Raw genomic sequence first — 18,108 nt, forward strand, 5'->3', positions numbered from 1 at the left:
TGCATTGTGGTTTTCAGAAGTTCAGTGTCATGGGTTTTGATTTTATAGAAAATTATAAGTGGGTGTTGCTGTACTTTTGGGAGTAAATTTTGGAATAATGTATCACACTTGTCTACTAGGGACTTAAAGTGCATAATAAGCTAAATATTGGAGCATGGATATTGCAATTGATGTTGGTGAATTTAGAAATTATATTAAGGATATGCTTGTTTTGGTAGAATTAAAGGAAAATGCAAAGAAAAGAAAATAGAAAGAAAAAAAATAAAGAAGAATAAAAAATTAAGAGTACGTCGTATGATTTAAAAACAATTTTTTTAAAATAAAAAACTATTTTTAAAAATTTCTAATACTATTTTGTTGTTGTTATTTGAAAATAATTTTTAAAAACAAAGTGAAATAGAGAATAATTTTTATAAAATAAGTAAGAATTGTTTTCACAAGTTTTTAAAAACAAAAGGAAAATATAGATCTATTTGACCATATTTTCTTAAACTTGTTTTTATAAGTTGTTTTTAAGTTAAAAAATAATTTTTTTTTTTTAAAAAACAAGTTTTAAGAAATATGGTCAAACGAAACAAAAATTCTTCGTTAAATAGAAAATATCAACTCATTATTTTTGCATTCAAAAATACTTTTCAAATACCATTTTTTTTGGCTTGACAAGTAGGTTTTCAAATCATTAAAATTTAATAGAGCTCTTTATAAATAAAAAAACTCTAATAAAATTAATCATATATATATATATATATATATATATATATATATATATGTACTTTTTTTAATTTAATTTAAAAAAGAGTTTTGATTCTGAATATATATATTTCAAGTTTAGTTCAAAATTTTGTCAAATTTATACTTGAAATGAGGAGTGATCCTAGAGTCTGGTAATGTGAAGGCTTGTTTGCCATATATTTTGAAACTTGTTTTTAAAAATGGGTTCATATTTTCCTTTTATTTTTAAAAATTGGTGAATTTTTTATTTATTTATTCTTTAAAAATTATTCTCTACATCATTTTTTTTTAAAAATTATTTTCAAAGAACAACGATCAACCGACGTTAGAAAATTTTAAAAATAGTTTTTTTTTTTTAAAAATCACACGGTCAAACAAACTCTAAGATTCAACTCTTTAGGTTACGTCTGTTTTTCATAAAAAAAATTGAGAGAAAATGTGAATGAAAGAAAATAGACAAGAAAAGTTAAAAAAGAAAAAGAAAAAAAAAATAATAAGTTATTTTTATATCATATTTTAACTCATTTAACACTCTTTTTAAATTTATTTTACATAAAGATTAAATAATTTAAAAATATATAAGTTTCTAATTATTTTTATTTATATTTAATTTTTCTTATATTTTCTATTGTAAAACAAACATAAAAAGTTAATTTTTATTAATATTAATTTTTATTTTGAGAGAAAGAAGATAGAGAGAAAAATGGTGGAGACCAACTTTTGTTTATTGTAAAATAAAATAAAATAAAATAAAATAGAATAGTTATTTTTATAAGGTTGGGCCTGCAACTAGGTTATAATCCACGGCCCAGCCCACTTGGTTTTGACCCAATTTGAGCCCCATCAAAAGCCAAGCTTTGAAGGAGGCAAGAAGAGATTCACAGAAAATGGCGACTTCTGTCTCTCCCACGGCCACGAGCACACACCACACCAGAGGTTTTCCACACACCCACTCATACCCTAATTCAAACCTTCAACCCTTCGTCCTCTCCTTTCCAATCTCATGCCATCGCTCCTCACCTTCTCCAATCCGTTTCCACCCTCCATCTTTACCTCCGCGCACCGCTTCTCTCCGCCGACGCGCCTCCACCCCCTCCCCACCCCCTCCGCCGGAATCCGACCCTCCCCCCCAAAATGACCCCGTGCCGCTGACAGGTACCGTGTCCTATTGCTTCTACATGTGCCTAGAATTAGTCTAGTTGTTGTTGTTGGTTTTTTGTTGGCTGAATTCTCTCCATTGGTTCGATGAATTGTACGGACTTAGGGTTTTCTATTTATTCATTCACTTTAACGTTGAATTCGATTCAAATATGAGTTGTTATCTTACTTAGGTGAAAATGTTTAAAGTTTCAAGCTCTATTTGGTTGTAGGGAAAATCGACAGTTTCTCCATTGTTCTTCCCTCCATTTTATCGGCAAACCAGACATGCTTTGTAAAAATGCACTTCTTTTTAGGAGTGCTGGATTATTATATATTGTTTTTCATTTTTCACAATGGTTATGGCCATGGTTAGCTATCGCACACAAATTGAACCAGTCCCTTATATTTTACATAGCGTTAGAAGGCATCATTTGAGAAATTTGGGGTTGTCATCACGTTTGATACAATGGGATTTGATGAAATGCTGCCATCTTGTATTTTTGCTGTTAATTGTGTTGATGGATGCTGTTCTCTTATACTGTCCTGTCCCCATTTCAGTTTGTACGTATGGCTCAAAATCCAATACAATTTAGCTTATTTGAATTGCATGTGATGGCAAACATGCCCAAGTGTTAAGTAGGATTGAAGTAAAGCTAATATATGAATAAGTACTTCTGAAATATTTATATTTGTTGGACTCCGAGTTTGTTGCTTCTTCATTCTTTTGCTTGCTTGACAGAAACTTCATGAGAATGTCTAAAATAGCCTGATGAAGCTAATCTTTCTCTGGGTTCCCTGTATAGAATAAAAACATCGGGGGTCACTTTGAATTTTAACCCCCCAAAAAAAAAAAAAAAAAACAAACGTGTAGGCCAAGGTGAGTATGAATTTCTTGTCCTGTTTCATTTAGAGCAATGGGAAATAAATGTCTATAAAAATTGTTGAGTGACAATGAAATATGGTTCTCTAGTAACTTGAAGAGCTTTTCAAATGTGAAAGGACTCTGGTTGAGAGGCTGAGTGACTCTAAATGCATGAATGAATTCCTCGTATAGATTCTTGGAGACACATGATTGGGGGGTTGTGTTATGCCAGAACATGAATTAAAAGAGATGGGAGTTCCTATAAGTTAGAAAGCAATTCTAGGCATCGAACTCCCTTGTGCTTGAGGACTTGGCAATCTTCAGGGTGAGGTAGGATGAGTTCTGTGCATTTTATGTTTCGGACAATAGTGACTATAGGCACTAGAATAGAGCTATAGCTTTTATCATAGAAAGTAACAACAAAAGGTGGATCTCCTTCAATTTGATTGTTTGCAGCAAGGGTTGAAGGAGTAGAAATTGATATAAAATTTTGGTGTGGAACATTTTTATTTATCAATTATTTCAATATTTACTTTATGATGCAGCTTTGATAACAGGTTCAATGTGTCAATTTATATACAAATGTAAAACATAATATCTATACAATGCCAAGAAGTTTGACTATAATATTTCTTAAGTGGATGAAAGTTATACATAGTTGCAATGCTAAATGTCACGTTTGGGCTTTTGTAAAGAAGTTCTTTCTTGCATTCCTTCATTGTCCTTTTTAATATGCAAAGCATTGTATTTGATGGTAAAGTGGTCAATGCCATTATTTTATATCATCAAACCTTCTCCCATACCTGTTGTTCTCTTGAAATGTAGAGAAGCCTTCTGGATCAGCTGTTCTTCGAAACTCCAATGAGTTTAGATCCATGAAGATCTTCTGTCCTAAAAGAAACTGAATTCCCAAGTTAGTGTGTAGGGTTCTATTTTTCTTCTTTGTCATCTTGCTTCCACACTTAACAGAGAAATAGATTAATATTCATTAAATGGGTTGCTATTTCCTTTATGCTTCACCTTTGGAGACATTGCTTGTGTTCTGGTTCATTGTCTTCAAAATTAATTTGTATAAGTTGAAAGCAATAGAAGAGGATACACCTTTCGATGAGTAGTTATATACAAGTTTTGGAGACCTTGTAAAACCTCATTCTTTAAGGGAATATGGATTTTGGCAGGCTAAAAATGGCAGATTAGGTATTGTTGATACCAAATATTGAACTAAGGGAGTTTTGCTTGATTGCTAATTGATTTCAGGCACATTTGGAAGTCCTGTGGAAATCTTAAGCTGTGGCTTGTATAGCATTTAAACTTGTAAAAGCTTACTACAGAAAGCAGTCTTTATTTCAAAGAGCAAACATAAAAGAAAAATGAAAAAAACGTCTTTTATACATATGATGACGAGAAATTGAAAACCCCATCATGTATTATGAGATCCTAAAAATGAGCTACATCACATCACATCACATCACCTCACATACACTCTCGCCTCCTAACTTTAAACTGAGTGATGAAGCTTGAAAAACTGGTGAACTTAACAAATACCTTCATTTTTTATTTGTTTATATACTTTTGTCTGGATCTGTACATATGAATCTAGACAGGTGTCAAGACAGCTTCATTAATCAATCAAGTCACACAGCTCATGACTCCTCCATTTCATTTTTCTTGACCATTCTTTTACCATGCTTCACTAGTCGAGGGCTTTGAAGTCGAGTTTTAACCTGACTGCCTTCATTCTGTTCCTGAAACAGGTCTCGTGGCAACTTTCTCTAGATTCCAAGACAGCATCCAGATCTTCTTTGCTGTTCTTTTTTGGCTGTCTCTGTTCTTCTGGGCTTCGGCATGGGATGGGAGGAACGGTGGTAGACCAAACAAGGGGTCTCGACTTAGAAGATGAGCAGTGAGCATTTGCTTTGTATATATGGTAGTATATATTCAGACGGAGGAGTGGTATTATCATATACACATGAAGATAATATTACAATTGTTCTTGTAGCTCATAAACAACAGACTTGATTCATTTTGTGGGAAAACATTCTGTGTAACATTTATGTTATAGCAGAAATAAAATATGTTGTGACACAGCAATAGTCAGCATTTCTGGAGATATTATTAAAGTGAAGCGGTTTAAACATACTGTGAAATCCCGATATTCGCTTACTTTTCCAACATCTTCTTCATGGGTCTCCCCAGAGCCAATAAAAAAATTCAAACAGTCTTGTCTCCTTGTGAATGTGGCCTTGGCTTGTTGGTGGAGATATTGGAATTGTGACTGAAAATAAATAATATGGGAAAAATGCTTGGCTCTGTTTAATTTTCTAGAAGAACTTTTAGATTCTCTGATTTTTCTTATGTGGCTGAAACAGCACGGCCGAGGGGAGAGTCTGTTTCAATTAGCCTCATTGGGAAAGGCTAGAAAAAAATCAAGTGGTACGTGGAGACGACTTTGACGACTGTTCATTGAAGCTTGAAATATAGCTCCACGTCTAGTCCTTTCCTTAGAAGGTGTGAGATTCATATACCTTATCATTGATGTATCAAATGAAATTCATTCATCCCATTTCTTGGAAGCTCTATGTCGTCTAAACAATGAGACTGTTCATTGGTATTGCATACATGTAGTGTATGCCCTTGATGTCCTTATCAATGGGCAAAAAACTTGGGTAACTAGGACTGAAATTCCTTTAAGTGCCTCATATTGACACGAAAAAGAAGAAACAAGAATTTTACTCCACTAAAAAATATCATACAATCATTGCAATGTTTTCACACATGGCACCGAGTTGAAGCTTGAAAAGTTACATTTTCCGTCTACTTGCCCTTCAAAATTGAAATTGATTTCATGTACTGTTAATTAAAATATGGAATCGGAAAGTAAAAAATGGTTTATTTAATGAACAAGTTGATATAAATTAGAATAAATTAGATGCGTATTCGTCTCTTTCCAAGATTGAGCCTAATTATTTTCAGTTGGATTCATCAGCTCCTTTAGGACACCCGGCTGTGACTAACTCTGCGGTCTGCACCGCACCCAGTCCCTACCCCAAACTTCACCAAAGCGATGGCCGTTTTCTGTGGAAACAGCAGGCGCCTCCATCCCACATCGAAAACCATTAGCAAGATTCGCAACCTGCCATTGGCTCTCCACGCGTCACGTGACCTTCCTTTTCTGGAACCCACATCACATGATCTGATGTCAAAACGCACGTTTTGATCACTCCGCTCGTTCGCATTCTCATCCAACGTCTCAGATTCTCTCTCCCCATCTTCCATTAAATTTATTAATAGCCCGCTGCACTTCGTCTCTTTACTATTTCCCACGCGGCGCTCTCTCTTTCTCTGGAAAAAAAAAATGCTTCTACGAAGCTCATCTACCCCAATCCTGAATTCATGGATACAACCCTATGGCAAAGATACCTCACCGGAGACCGATCTGGTACACCAGATCCCAAAAACCAAGTCCCTCTCCTTGTCGGCTTCGTTTCAGTCCCCACCCCACACCGCCCCCTCCATTACCACCTCTGCTGGCTCACTGCAGAAGATGGCCAGAGCCTTGTCGGAGACCGATCTCCGGGATCCTCCCAAGAGGAACACTCACGAAAAGTGGTTCTCACCGCCCACCGTTGATGAGGGCGAAGAGCAAGACTCGATACGGAGCCTGTTGTCGAGCTCTGGGTTGGGCGAGTCGGAGCGGTGTGGCGTTGAAGATGGTGGTCCGGCGACCCTTGAGATGGGTGGTGGGATCAGGGGCAATGGAGGTGGGATCTTTGGTGGCGGCGGCTATGGGAAAGGATCGAGCGGGGGGGACGGAGATGGACATGGTGGTGGCGCGTATGAGTCGAATTATGGGCATGAGAGTACTGACGTTTATTACCAGAAAATGATTGAAGCAAACCCAGAAAATGCTCTCTTTCTTGGGAATTATGCCAAGTTTCTCAAAGAGGTAAATGTTAAAACCATCGACTAGCACCTACTTTTCTGTTTGGTTCCCCAGAAATGGTGGGAAACTTAAAAAAAATAACTAGTTCGGTCCATTGGGTGTCTTTTATTTTTATTTTAGCTTGCTAGGTGCTTTTGTTTTGGAAATCATAATGACATAAAGAGTTAAGATTCGAATTCTCCTCTTCTTTTCTTGACAACCAAGCTGAGGCTTAGAAGAGTAGTAATGCCCAGAGCCAGAAGGGGAAAATCTTTGAACTTTCTGGGGATTCCTTGTTCCTCTTTTGGTTAAAGAATAGTTAGGAAGAAGAGAGGAGGAGAGGAAAAGAATCAAACTTTTGTGGTTTCTTCTTTCTTTACCATAAAAAATTGAATTGCAATTTTAATGATTTGATAGGTTCGCGGAGATTTGGTTAAAGCAGAAGAGTACTGTGGGAGAGCAATTTTGGTAAACCCAAGTGATGGAAACGTGCTTTCATTCTATGCTGATCTGATATGGAACAATCAGAAGGATGCTCAACGTGCTGAGACTTACTTCAATCAAGCTGTTAGAGTTGCTCCTGATGATTGGTATGAATATGATAAAACAACCCTATTTCAATCATACTTTTTCTCTTCATTTTTTTCGAACTGGGTTCTCCACAGTTCCCAAGTTTTTGGTATTTTGAAGTGGGGTTCTTTCCAATACAAAATTGGGTCCCTGTTTGATTCTCCTATGTGGGTTTGATTCAATTTGATCAAGCTTTCTACCTGTTTTCATCTTATAATTATGGTGTCTTCCTGCAACTAACGTATGAATTTGGGGTGTGGTGCAGTTATGTTCTAGCTTCATATGCTCACTTTCTTTGGGAGACTGAGGAGGAAGACGAGGAAGATAGCCGTTACGAAACTGCAACTGCAAACACCCATGGATTCTCTCCCAGTTTCTTCCCAGGAGGTCCTTTCCACTCCCCTTTGGCTGCAGCTTCCTAGGTTCTCTGTGTAGGCTGTGAGATTCCTCGAGTAATAACCCGGGGGGTTTTCCTAACTTGTTTAATTAACTCTACCCAGTTCGAAATAACGGGGGGAAAAAAAAAAAGCCCGAAAATAAAGGAGAGGACTTTCCATGAATTTGTGTTCGGGAAGTGATGGAGAATGTAAATAAACCGAGTATATAGTCTTGCTGTGTTTGGAGTGAAGGAAAATTGAGCTTGCTGTGTTTGGAAAGAAGGAAAATTGACCCTTTCTTTAATCTCTTCTTCATTTTCCCACGCGCTTTGGTCTCCCAGCGAATGGAACATGATACAAGCCGGCAAGAGGAAAGAAGTCTTCATTGAAGTTATCGATTTATTAGATTAAAAAAAGACTCGGGGAGAATTAAAATTTAGACAAAGTAAGAGGATTTGATGGGTCTGATTCTTTTATTATATAATATGGTAAGAAAATATTGGGTCATTTTTTGGAGACTATGTCCTAAATGAGCTATAAATCATGTCAAATTATTGTCATAGGCATGCCAAAATCAACTCAATCTTTTTCAAGATGGGTCTAGAACTTGCCAAATTATGGTTGAAATTAGTCCAATTTTGACTACGGCTGCCACCTCTATAAACTATTTGTCAAGAGGACATAAAGAAGAAGATAAGGTTTTAACCATTTGATTGTAAAGCAAGTGACAATGGTTGGTTTCTTCATCATTGCAGCTGAGTAGTGAATTTTTTATAAGGGTACGACAATTTTAAATAATGATTCATAAACTACCTTAATAGGAAAAATAATTTCAAATTTATCCGACTAGGTAAGAGAGAAATATATTTTTTTATTATATTAAAAAAATTGTCTTTTAAAAAGGTGAGAAATAGTCTTTTGAAAAGGTGATTTAATAAAAAAAGATAAAAAGTGAAAAATTGCAGTACAAGTTTCACAAAAAAAAAACATTAAAATCCATTTTTTCATTTCCTAAAAATAATATACTTATATAATAATATAATTATTATAAATATATATATATATTATAAAATTAATTAATTTTATTTACTAAATTTAATATATAAAATAATTATAATTATTAAGATTTTTATCAACAATAATATTTATAAAATATAAATTATATTTAATATTCCATATTTAAAAATTTTATATTAAATGAAATATTGAATTAAAAAATATTTTTTTCTTAACTTTCAATTTTTTCTTTAAATTAATTCAATTAATTATAATTAGTAAAATTAATTTAATTTGATATTGTTTTTTTATTTATAAGATAAATAATATTTATCTATTACTTTTTATTTTTTTTTTTCATTTTAGAATTAAAAAAATTATTATAAATTTTATGTGAAAAATGAGTTTATAAAAAACAAATTTATTAAATAATTATATGATTTTTGAAGTTTTTTTTTTTGAGAAAATTTCACTTTTTTGAGATTCTCATTTTGGTTTTGCCTTTTTTTTTTTAGCATCATCTTTTTAAGATATGGTTTCCATTTTTTGCTTTTTTATTTTTTATTTTTGAAAATTCTCACTTTTTTGAAATTCTTACATTTTATTTTTATTTTATTTCATTTTTCTAAAAATTGATATTTTTATTTTTATATAAACAAAATCTCCTTTTCAAAAGACGAATTTCTTATTTTTTTAAAACATTTTATCTAAGAAATCATTACTTTAAAAGACGATTTTAGTTAGATAATTTTTTTAAAGAAAATACATCTATCTTTTAACGATTTAAAAAAAATACATATTTTTCTTTTTCCTATATGTCCAAAACATATAAAATTATTTTTCCTTCATAGTTTTGGAATTGAAATTATCTTTTTAGACTACCTTTAAAATTCGTTGAGTAGTCTTCCTTCAATCCTTTAAACATATTCTAAGGCTAGCAAAATTTGACCGGACTTGTTAGAACAATAAAAGCCTAAGCATAAGTTGAGTTGTGAAGAGAAAGCAAAAATTGAAAAGAAAATCAGTTTTCAACGAGTTTAGAGAGAAGGAGATGGGAAATGGCAGCCAGCTATGTAATGGTAGCTTAAAAAATCAATTAGGCAACCACTGAACTCTCAAGATATTTTATAAAAGGTCGATGGGGAGAGGGGCCACCAACCTTTCAAGTCTGAACTGATTTGGTTCCAATAAGATCTGTCTTTTTCGTAAGTGGGTTAGCAGTATGAGCTCTTGAAGCCTTGCTTTTTGCGCAGCTATCATTTGGTTGGGACCACTGGCCCACCCTACCACCCTTGGGCATGGGTCATCTCATCTCATCTCATCTCATCTTTGTGTCAAGGAAAGCTTCCTCCAGATTTTTTTAATGTTTTCTCTTCTCGTCTGTTGTTATGATTAGGTTTGGAGCTGCTCGCCCATGCTGTTTTCCTTCACACTTCCCATGGCCCCCCACTGTACCCTGATATGCCCTTTTCATCTACACTTAATTATTCATCCAACTATTCTTTTCCCATCCCATTTAATCTTTTCTTGGGCCCGTTGGCCCAAAATTCAGTCTGGGATGGCCCGTTGAAAGTCCAAACAAAGGTCCAAGGACTGAGTGAAGGAGTCCTAAAGATGTAAATGGGGCGGACCGGCGTGGGGCGAGGGCCAAGGAAGGCTCCGTCCCGATCCCGTCTCCCCTTTAAAATTATTCCTCAGCCCCATCTCATCTTCCTCGTTTTGAATTGAGCGAAGAATATATTCCCTATCCCTACTTTTATCCCTGATTCGGGTTTATCCTCATTGTTATTCCCTGTACCCGATCCGACGGGTTTTTTTTGGCCATCCTAGTATTTTTATGCCGGTTGGCAATCAGGGATCTGCCCCCACGTTGCTTGAAATTGCAATGCTCCTAAAGAGCTTAATGGGATGGGCCAATACTGCCCAATATCAACTCCCATGGTGAAGCTAATAGAGGGCGGGCTCCCATGGACTTGTTTTAATTTTAGCTCTACCTCTAATAAAATAAAATCAAATCAATTGTTAGAAAATTAGTTAAAGGAAATTAACTTATCTAGCTAAATCAAACCAATCCATATGACGGTTGATTTCGGTTGTCTTGTTGATTGGTTTGAGACTATGGTGGTGTGTGTTTTTTTGTCCGACATTTGAATAAACTTAGATCTCCATCCGTAGTACTTTATTTTCAATCATTCATCGTATTTGTATAATTATTTTTCAAAACAACCGCTAAAAAACAATTAAACAAGTTCTCAAAACACTGTTTTCAAGTCTAGAAAAAAATTCCCAAACAGACTCTAAGGTTCACTTTCTTACTTCCAATCCAACTTCCTAATGGCCAAGTCTTTTAGAAGCAAATTCATCAATAAAGCAAGACCAGATTCAGGTCCCTTGGTCCAATATCAAGCTTCTTGCAGTAGCTACCTAAAACAAGTTGATTTCTTACATAGATATTGATTAAACATTGAAGGAAGAACATCCACTAAATAGAAAGTCTTGATTTCATATGGTGACAATTATGGCAAGAATGATTCTTACTGAATGTTGTTTCAAGTGAAGACATTGGAGGAGAAGCATCCCCTTCCAGCCCAGCAACTGGGGTGTTGGACATCTTCTCATTAGGTATCTTCCAGGGCCTACCAGAAAGGGAAAAATAGAAGGAACAAATGAAAATTCCAAAAAATCACTTCACTGATAATGCAAATTTGATTCCAAAGTGCTTTGGCATAGCGTAATATCTCAATAAAACATCAAGTGCACTACTAAGAATCTTGGAAAACAATACCATCCATTAAACTACCAATCAGTTGATACAATCCAATATTGTCTTACATGACTTTCAGTGGAGCCAACAACCAAAATTAATGATCCATATTACCTGTGGGAAAGTTGAGATCCTAGCAAGTTCCTGGGAAATCCTGAGTTTGCCAATGTGCTTACCATGTGTAATAGTACTAGAAGGAAAAGGAACTCTCCTAAAACCATCTCCATCCACCCACTGGTGTCCCCACATGCCACCATTTCTCCATTTACAGGAGCCCCATTGATTCCAAACTCCCTCACATCACTCAATTCAGGAAATAAGCATTTTCCCAATGCTAATTCCCACCTTTTGCTGACAAGACGGAACTCTGACTTGGCCTATAAGTTAACAGCGGCTCTGTCAGGGAAGCCCATCTCAGGCTGAGATGGAAGGCTCAAAGGGCTCAGGTGGTCCAAATGAGCTAAGAGACACCTACAATGCTGCATATCTAATCCATTTCTTGCTCGGGGCTGGGAATTTGCTTCCATGGAACGCTTTAATCACTGCTGTTGATTACTTTGGGTACCTTTATCCCAACAAGCATGTTGATAAGGCGTTCCCAGTGGCGTACATGGGTTCATCCCTTCTAGTTCTGGTTCTTTTGATGTGTTGCAGTAGCTGGAACAAGCTGCCCCGTTTCAGAACGAGGATGAACTTGGGATTTTCCTTGTTCATACTTGCATTGATGACTGCACCAATTATGGATTGGATTGGTCATAAAAACGAGCCAGGAGCAAACCTCAATGGAGCTTATGGTATTATCATTTTAGCAGTTACAATTTGTGGTTTGGCAGATGGATTGATAGGAGGAAGCTTGATAGGAGCAGCAGGGGAGCTACCAGGACGGTACATGCAGGCTGTTTTTGCAGGAACGGCGTCTTCAGGTACTATATCATTTATTGTTCACAGAGAAGAGTTTACATCTTTCCACAATGCATAATTGAGAAGTAAAAGCCATTCACCAAACAGAACTATGAGGCACAATATTGAACTAAGCAAATAGTATAACTCCATCAGTCCGTTTCTAGAAATCAAAATAACAAAGGCAAACACACAACATGATGAAACTGATCAATTGATAATAGCATGTAATTTGTCACATTTCACAGGCCGAGTTTGAGTTTATGAAAGGCTACCTCTGATTTGATCATAAAAAATAAACTTGCCATTTTTTATGATGACCTGAGATGCTCAGCGCATTATATGAGCCCACAAGCTCCAGCATGCACCATCTTTTCATATGCTTCTTTCCAACTGATCGAGGTATTGTTTGGACTCTGTATGCAGGGGTTCTAGTTTGCATCTTGAGAATCATAACAAAGGCGTCCCTTCCTCAGACCCCAAAAGGTCTCCAGACGAGCGCACACTTCTATTTTATCATCAGCACCTTTATTGTGGTCGTATGCATTATCTGCTGCAACATCTTGGACAAGTTGCCAGTCATTCAAAATTACCAGCAAAGGAGAACCATGGCCAGAAAAACCCAAGCCTCCAACTTCTTGGGTGGTATAAGGAATTCAATGAGCAGGGCCTATGACGCAATTGAACCCAATGGACATCCCAGATTCTGGAATGTGTTTATTAGAATTCGATGGGCAGCACTAGGGATTCTTGTGATTTACGCTGTAACTCTGTCAATCTTCCCAGGATACTTAGCTGAAAATGTGGAATCAAAGCTTCTTCAAGATTGGTACCCAATCTTGCTGATAACAACTTACAATGTTTCAGATTTGTTGGGGAAGTCTATGGCTGCCATATATGTTTTGAGGAGTATTGGCAAGGTCACATGGGGCTGCATAGCCAGGCTTTTATTCTATCCACTCTTTGCAGCTTGCCTCCATGGACCCAAGTGGTTGAGAAGTGAGTTCCCAGTGATATTTTTGACTGGCATGCTCGGGTTGACAAATGGTTATCTGACTAGCGTCCTCATGATCCTTGCTCCTAAATCAGTACCAGATGAGGAAGCAGAAACTGCTGGCTTTGTGATGGCTCTGTTCTTGGCAATTGGGTTAGCCACAGGTTCAGTTATAGGTTGGTTCTGGATCATCTGAACTAGCAAGCTTTCTGGTATGGTGTCCACAACTTTTCAAGCTCAAAACCTGAGAACATATCAAACATCTCTCTGTGGAAACCAGATCAAACTGGTCACATAAGCACCTGTAATAAGAATAGAGGAGCTTCCAAGCTGAACTTTCTTACTTTCCAGTTTCCTGGGCCCTTTTTCCATTCCATAAGGCAGGAGGAAAATAGGCAAAAATTCTAAAAAAAATAACAGCATACAATCCAATCTTAAATGGTCAAACTATTCCAACTTCAAATATATATAATAGGGTGCTAGCACCTCTCCTAAAAGCAATTGCTGTTAGGAAAGGTATGCGGCGAACACAAGGGGAGTTGATGCGGCTAACCTTCCGATCTGGCAACAATCTCCCCCCTAGCGACACCCCTGGGGTTCGAACCTGTGACCTTAGCTTTGATACCACTTGTAGGACCTCAGGTGCTACCAACTCTTTTAAAAACAATTATTGTTAGGAAATGCACATACCCTAACCTTATAGTGCATTCACCCAAGCGCCCACGGCGAACACAAAGGGAGTTGATGGATGCGGCCAACCCTCCAATTTGCCAACAATTAGTTCTATTCTGTTGCAAATGATGTAAAATACTCTTTACAGTATTCAGTAGTACTAAAAAAACTCAAAAGTTAAAGGTTTTCTTTTCCAGCATTACACTATTTTCAAACCTGAAAAACAAAAGCAAATAGACTTAGTACTTCACCAAAAAAAGTTCACAAAAAGCTAGAAAACTTTCTAATGCCCACTAGTGCAAAACTTGAGATTTTAAACATAATTAGGAAAGTACACAAAGGCATCACCAAAGTCTTGATTTTATGGCTTAAAAATGTACAAGGAGTCAAATATGAAGATTTTCATCTTAGGAAGCTCCAAACATCATCAACTATACCTTCTATCATCTAGGCCCTGATAGATCAACATTTGAGGGTGCTAGACTGTTCCAATCAATTGGTTCCAACAAATTTTGTTCTGATGAAGTACCCTCTTCACTGCTTGATTTGAGCAAAGTTGAGTAAATATGAAAAATCCTTTGAGAGGTGGTTGGTGGCTGAGGTACATCACAAACACCTTCAAGCATTTGGACTACCTTAGTCATCGGTGGCCTTCTGTCCATCTCTTCCTGTATACACAATAATGCAACTTTAATTGCATTGCTGACTTTTTCATAGTTTCCATCAATTTTTAGCTCTGGATCGAGGATCTCTCTCAAATTTCCTTCCTTCATCTTCTCAAAGGCGTAAGACGGAAAATGGGCTTTCTGTGCAGTCTCTTTCGGATCATAATTTTTCCTTCCCCCAATGATCTCAAGCAAGACCATACCAAAGCTGAAGACATCGCTCTTCTCTGATATGGCATGGTTTGCGATCCACTCAGGTGCAAGGTACCCTCTAGTACCCCTCACTGTTGTGAACACATGGCTCTGGTCCCGGTTCATTAACTTAGCTAAGCCAAAATCTGAGACTTTGGCAAGGTAATTATCATCAAGAAGAACATTTTCTGGTTTTATATCACAGTGGATGATCTTCGGATCACACTCCTCATGGAGATATGCTAATCCCTTTGCCGTACCCAATGCAATACTAAATCTTGTTTCCCAGTCTAACAGGAGATCCTTTCTATTGTTCTTGAAGATCAATTTATCTAAAGAGCCTTTTCCCAAGAACTCATAAACTAGAAGCCGGTGAGCCCCCTCATTGCAGAATCCTTTGAGCTTGACCAGATGAACATGGTGGATACTCCCTATGGTGCAAACTTCAGCTCTGAATTCCTTCTTCCCTTGCCCGACGCCCTCCAATTTTTTAACTGCCAATTGTGTTCCATCTGGGAGCACCCCTTTGTAGACAGATCCAAACCCACCTTGGCCAAGCTTCTCAGAGAAGTTGCTGGTGGCATTCTGAAGTTCCTTATAACGGAAGCGAATAGGCATCCCAGAAATACTATCCAAGAAATCATCTTCTTCCAAGTTATCAGGGGAACATTCTTGTATCTCCTTTTCGCGGCGGTACCTGAACCCTAGATAAACTACGCCAAAAATAACCAGTACTGTTGCAACAGCAATGAGCACAATAACTAGGATGATCTTCCCACCTTTTCTTTCCTCTCTTGAACGATTTTGCCCACCATCTAGATCTCCATTATTAGAGACCTTAACGTATGAAATGAAGCCAGAAGAATACCAATTAGAGCGTTGAAAGCTTCCTATCTGGTCAAACAGAAAGCAATTGCCTGAACTGTTCTCAAAGAAGAGCACAAGACATGAACAATTACCAAAGCAAGCTTCCCTGCAACCATTTAGATCTGATTTCAAAGAGGGTGCCACAAACCCAAGCGCAAAATAGTTAAGGCTGTCACCTACATGTAAAAGCTCTACTGAATTTTTTGAGACATTACAGACTGATGTGATCTGCGGCTTGCAGTTAACGCTAGAGTTGAGAGCTGAAGGACACTGGCATCTGTTGTCAACACTACAAACATAATATGGCTCACAAGGCTCGGGAACACTGCATGAATTTTGAGGAATCTTAGTTGACTCAGCAGGAGCTAAATTTCCCTTTTGGAGATCATAGAAAGAAATCGACCCTTCAGAGTCTAAAACACCAGCCCATGTGACATTTGGATCCAAATTCTCTGAGAAGTTAAACTGCCAAACCAAGGCTTGGTTTTGATCATAAAAATTCCATGAATTGGACATCATGGAAGCAGAGTGGACCTTGCCATGGCCCTTGTAAATGGTTTTCCGGCTCTCATTCGACATGGACCAATAGGTTTGTGGAGTTTGAAACCCTGCATACAAAATCAAATCCCCAGATTTCATTTCAAGATAATTAAACAAGTTATCACGGTTAGAAAAACCTTTAAGTTTCATTCCTTCCACAAATTCCTGGCCGGATAAAAGCGTATCGGTGGGATGACTGAAACTCTGCCAGAGAATTCTCCCATTCTCACCAAGTACTACCAAGTTTCCTGTATCCTGCAATTCCATGGCTGTAACACCTTGCCCTGCTGTATCTGTGGACCAAATTATTTTATCGCCACCTTTCAAGTAAGCATTCCCATTTTTCTCAAACACAAATTTATCGGAATTTTGAATCAAGAAGCTCCTATTAGCAGTCCAAACTGCTTTGGAACTAGCCACATGAATGACAACAAGTACAAACAACCCTTCAAGGGTATTCAAGAAGCCCAAAGCAAATGTTGAACTGTTGGAAAGCAGAAACATCCCTTTATTATCCTTCCACTCCATTTGAGACCCTTGAAACCCAGGATAAATCTGGCCAGTATTTTGAGTGCTGGCCATACAGATTTTCAACACAAGGATAAGGCACAAACAAAAGGTTCTAAGAAAACGGAACCAACCCATGGTTTCCCTAGCTGCCCCCATGTACTGATTTCTGCTGACAGAAACTACCCATTAAAAATTTCTGCAATCTGGTTGAACTAATCCTTTGAATTTGGCCAAATTTCTACAAGAATTTTGATAGAGAAGGGGGAAAAATGGATACCCAGCTACCGGAAAAGACAACTCACACTGGGAAATCCGAAGAAAAATAGCACATAATTGTCTAGATACCTCAATAACAAGTTCAAAGTAGGTCCAATGTTCTTGGAGTGATTACAAAGTAAGAAAAGAACACTGCAAGAAACTATAGTGGAAGTGTTTGGTGGGCTCAACAGTGGAGAAAACCATTTTCAGATCAAGAACACAAAAGGGTTGTGTAAAGGTATTGATGGAGCTCAAAAGAAGATGACAAATTACAACCACATAACTGACCTCGTTTCTTTGACTCTGATGCAGAAACAATTGGGTCTCCAGGGCTATTGGCTCTTGGCTCTTGGCTCTTTCTGGGTTCCAAGACATGGAAAGTGACTTAAATGGAAGCTAGAGTGACAAGTGAGAACAGGTTGGCAAGCCCAGGATTTCCATGGATTTCCAGGATTTCCACGTTTCCACTAGATTGAGTGTCTCGCTGCTCCTTTATTTTTTTCCTTTTTCTTTTCTTTTTTAATATTTCGTAATTATATTTTTGTGACTCAATGTTTGATGCATAAGGTCCTCTCTCTTTTGAATTTTTATTGGTGTGGTCCTTTCATGAGCTATTTTGTACATTTGCCCCACCTTTCTCTTCTTTAATGCAATCATACCCACATAAAGGTTAAATTTTGACTTAATCACCATCATTAATTTTTTTTTCTTTTTAACTATATGTATGATTTTTACACAAGTTGAGTTTACGTAGACAAAGAAAAATTAAAAACTTGCCAAAATTATATATCATATTTATAAGCATGGAAGTATCAAAACAAGAAAAGGATGAAGTAATGGGCTCAAATTCAAAATTTGCATATTAGAAGGCCATGGGCATTAAAAGTAAAAGAAAGCTATCAATTTCACTTCCAACTTTTGACTTCGACTTGCGCGTAGGTTTGGGTAGATTGAAAGTTTCCACCAAATTTCATTTTAATTTCTAATTTCCAACAAACATAGGCCGGCCCTTCCCAACAAAATCTAAAGCTAATGTATTAAATCTTAATTTGAATATAAAGTGTCAAGCATGAATTTGAATCTTCATTAACAATTCAAATTCAATTCATAAGTAGATTCTAATCTAATTCTCTTTAACTAAGTTATC

At 36.8% G+C, this 18,108-nt stretch overlaps 4 protein-coding genes across 5 annotated transcripts; 3 read left to right on the top strand and 1 right to left on the bottom strand.

Moving 5' to 3' along the window:
• Positions 1 to 1,593: 1,593 nt before the first annotated feature.
• LOC100266397 (probable methyltransferase PMT11) lies at positions 1,594 to 4,825 on the top strand. Its single transcript, XM_002267798.4, has 2 exons — positions 1,594 to 1,887; positions 4,489 to 4,825. The coding sequence occupies exons 1-2, from the start codon at positions 1,620 to 1,622 to the stop codon at positions 4,632 to 4,634; spliced, it is 414 nt and encodes a 137-aa protein (XP_002267834.1). The 5' UTR covers positions 1,594 to 1,619; the 3' UTR covers positions 4,635 to 4,825.
• An 836-nt stretch (positions 4,826 to 5,661) lies between these two features.
• On the top strand, positions 5,662 to 7,907 carry LOC100243938 (uncharacterized). The gene is made up of 3 exons (XM_002267703.4): positions 5,662 to 6,680; positions 7,074 to 7,246; positions 7,492 to 7,907. Exons 1-3 carry the CDS (start codon positions 6,090 to 6,092, stop codon positions 7,646 to 7,648), a joined length of 921 nt encoding a protein of 306 aa, XP_002267739.1. The 5' UTR covers positions 5,662 to 6,089; the 3' UTR covers positions 7,649 to 7,907.
• Positions 7,908 to 11,713: 3,806 nt separating this feature from the next.
• LOC100254327 (equilibrative nucleotide transporter 8) lies at positions 11,714 to 13,608 on the top strand. The gene is made up of 2 exons (XM_010656489.3): positions 11,714 to 12,286; positions 12,690 to 13,608. The coding sequence occupies exons 1-2, from the start codon at positions 11,788 to 11,790 to the stop codon at positions 13,451 to 13,453; spliced, it is 1,263 nt and encodes a 420-aa protein (XP_010654791.1). The 5' UTR covers positions 11,714 to 11,787; the 3' UTR covers positions 13,454 to 13,608.
• A 478-nt stretch (positions 13,609 to 14,086) lies between these two features.
• On the bottom strand, positions 14,087 to 17,469 carry LOC100259444 (G-type lectin S-receptor-like serine/threonine-protein kinase SD2-5). Of its 2 annotated transcripts, XM_019222407.2 has the most exons (2): positions 17,250 to 17,469; positions 14,087 to 16,486 (listed from the first exon to the last, which is right to left on the bottom strand). In XM_019222407.2, exon 2 carries the CDS (start codon positions 16,458 to 16,460, stop codon positions 14,373 to 14,375), a length of 2,088 nt encoding a protein of 695 aa, XP_019077952.1. In that variant the 5' UTR covers positions 16,461 to 16,486; positions 17,250 to 17,469; the 3' UTR covers positions 14,087 to 14,372. The 2 variants fall into 2 exon arrangements, with proteins under 2 accessions (XP_019077952.1, XP_002265931.1); XM_002265895.5 differs by having other exon boundaries at positions 14,087 to 17,469.
• Positions 17,470 to 18,108: the final 639 nt, after the last annotated feature.

The sequence above is a fragment of the Vitis vinifera genome, chromosome 9, assembly GCF_030704535.1.
Source record: "Vitis vinifera cultivar Pinot Noir 40024 chromosome 9, ASM3070453v1".
Taxonomy (NCBI): domain Eukaryota; kingdom Viridiplantae; phylum Streptophyta; class Magnoliopsida; order Vitales; family Vitaceae; genus Vitis; species Vitis vinifera.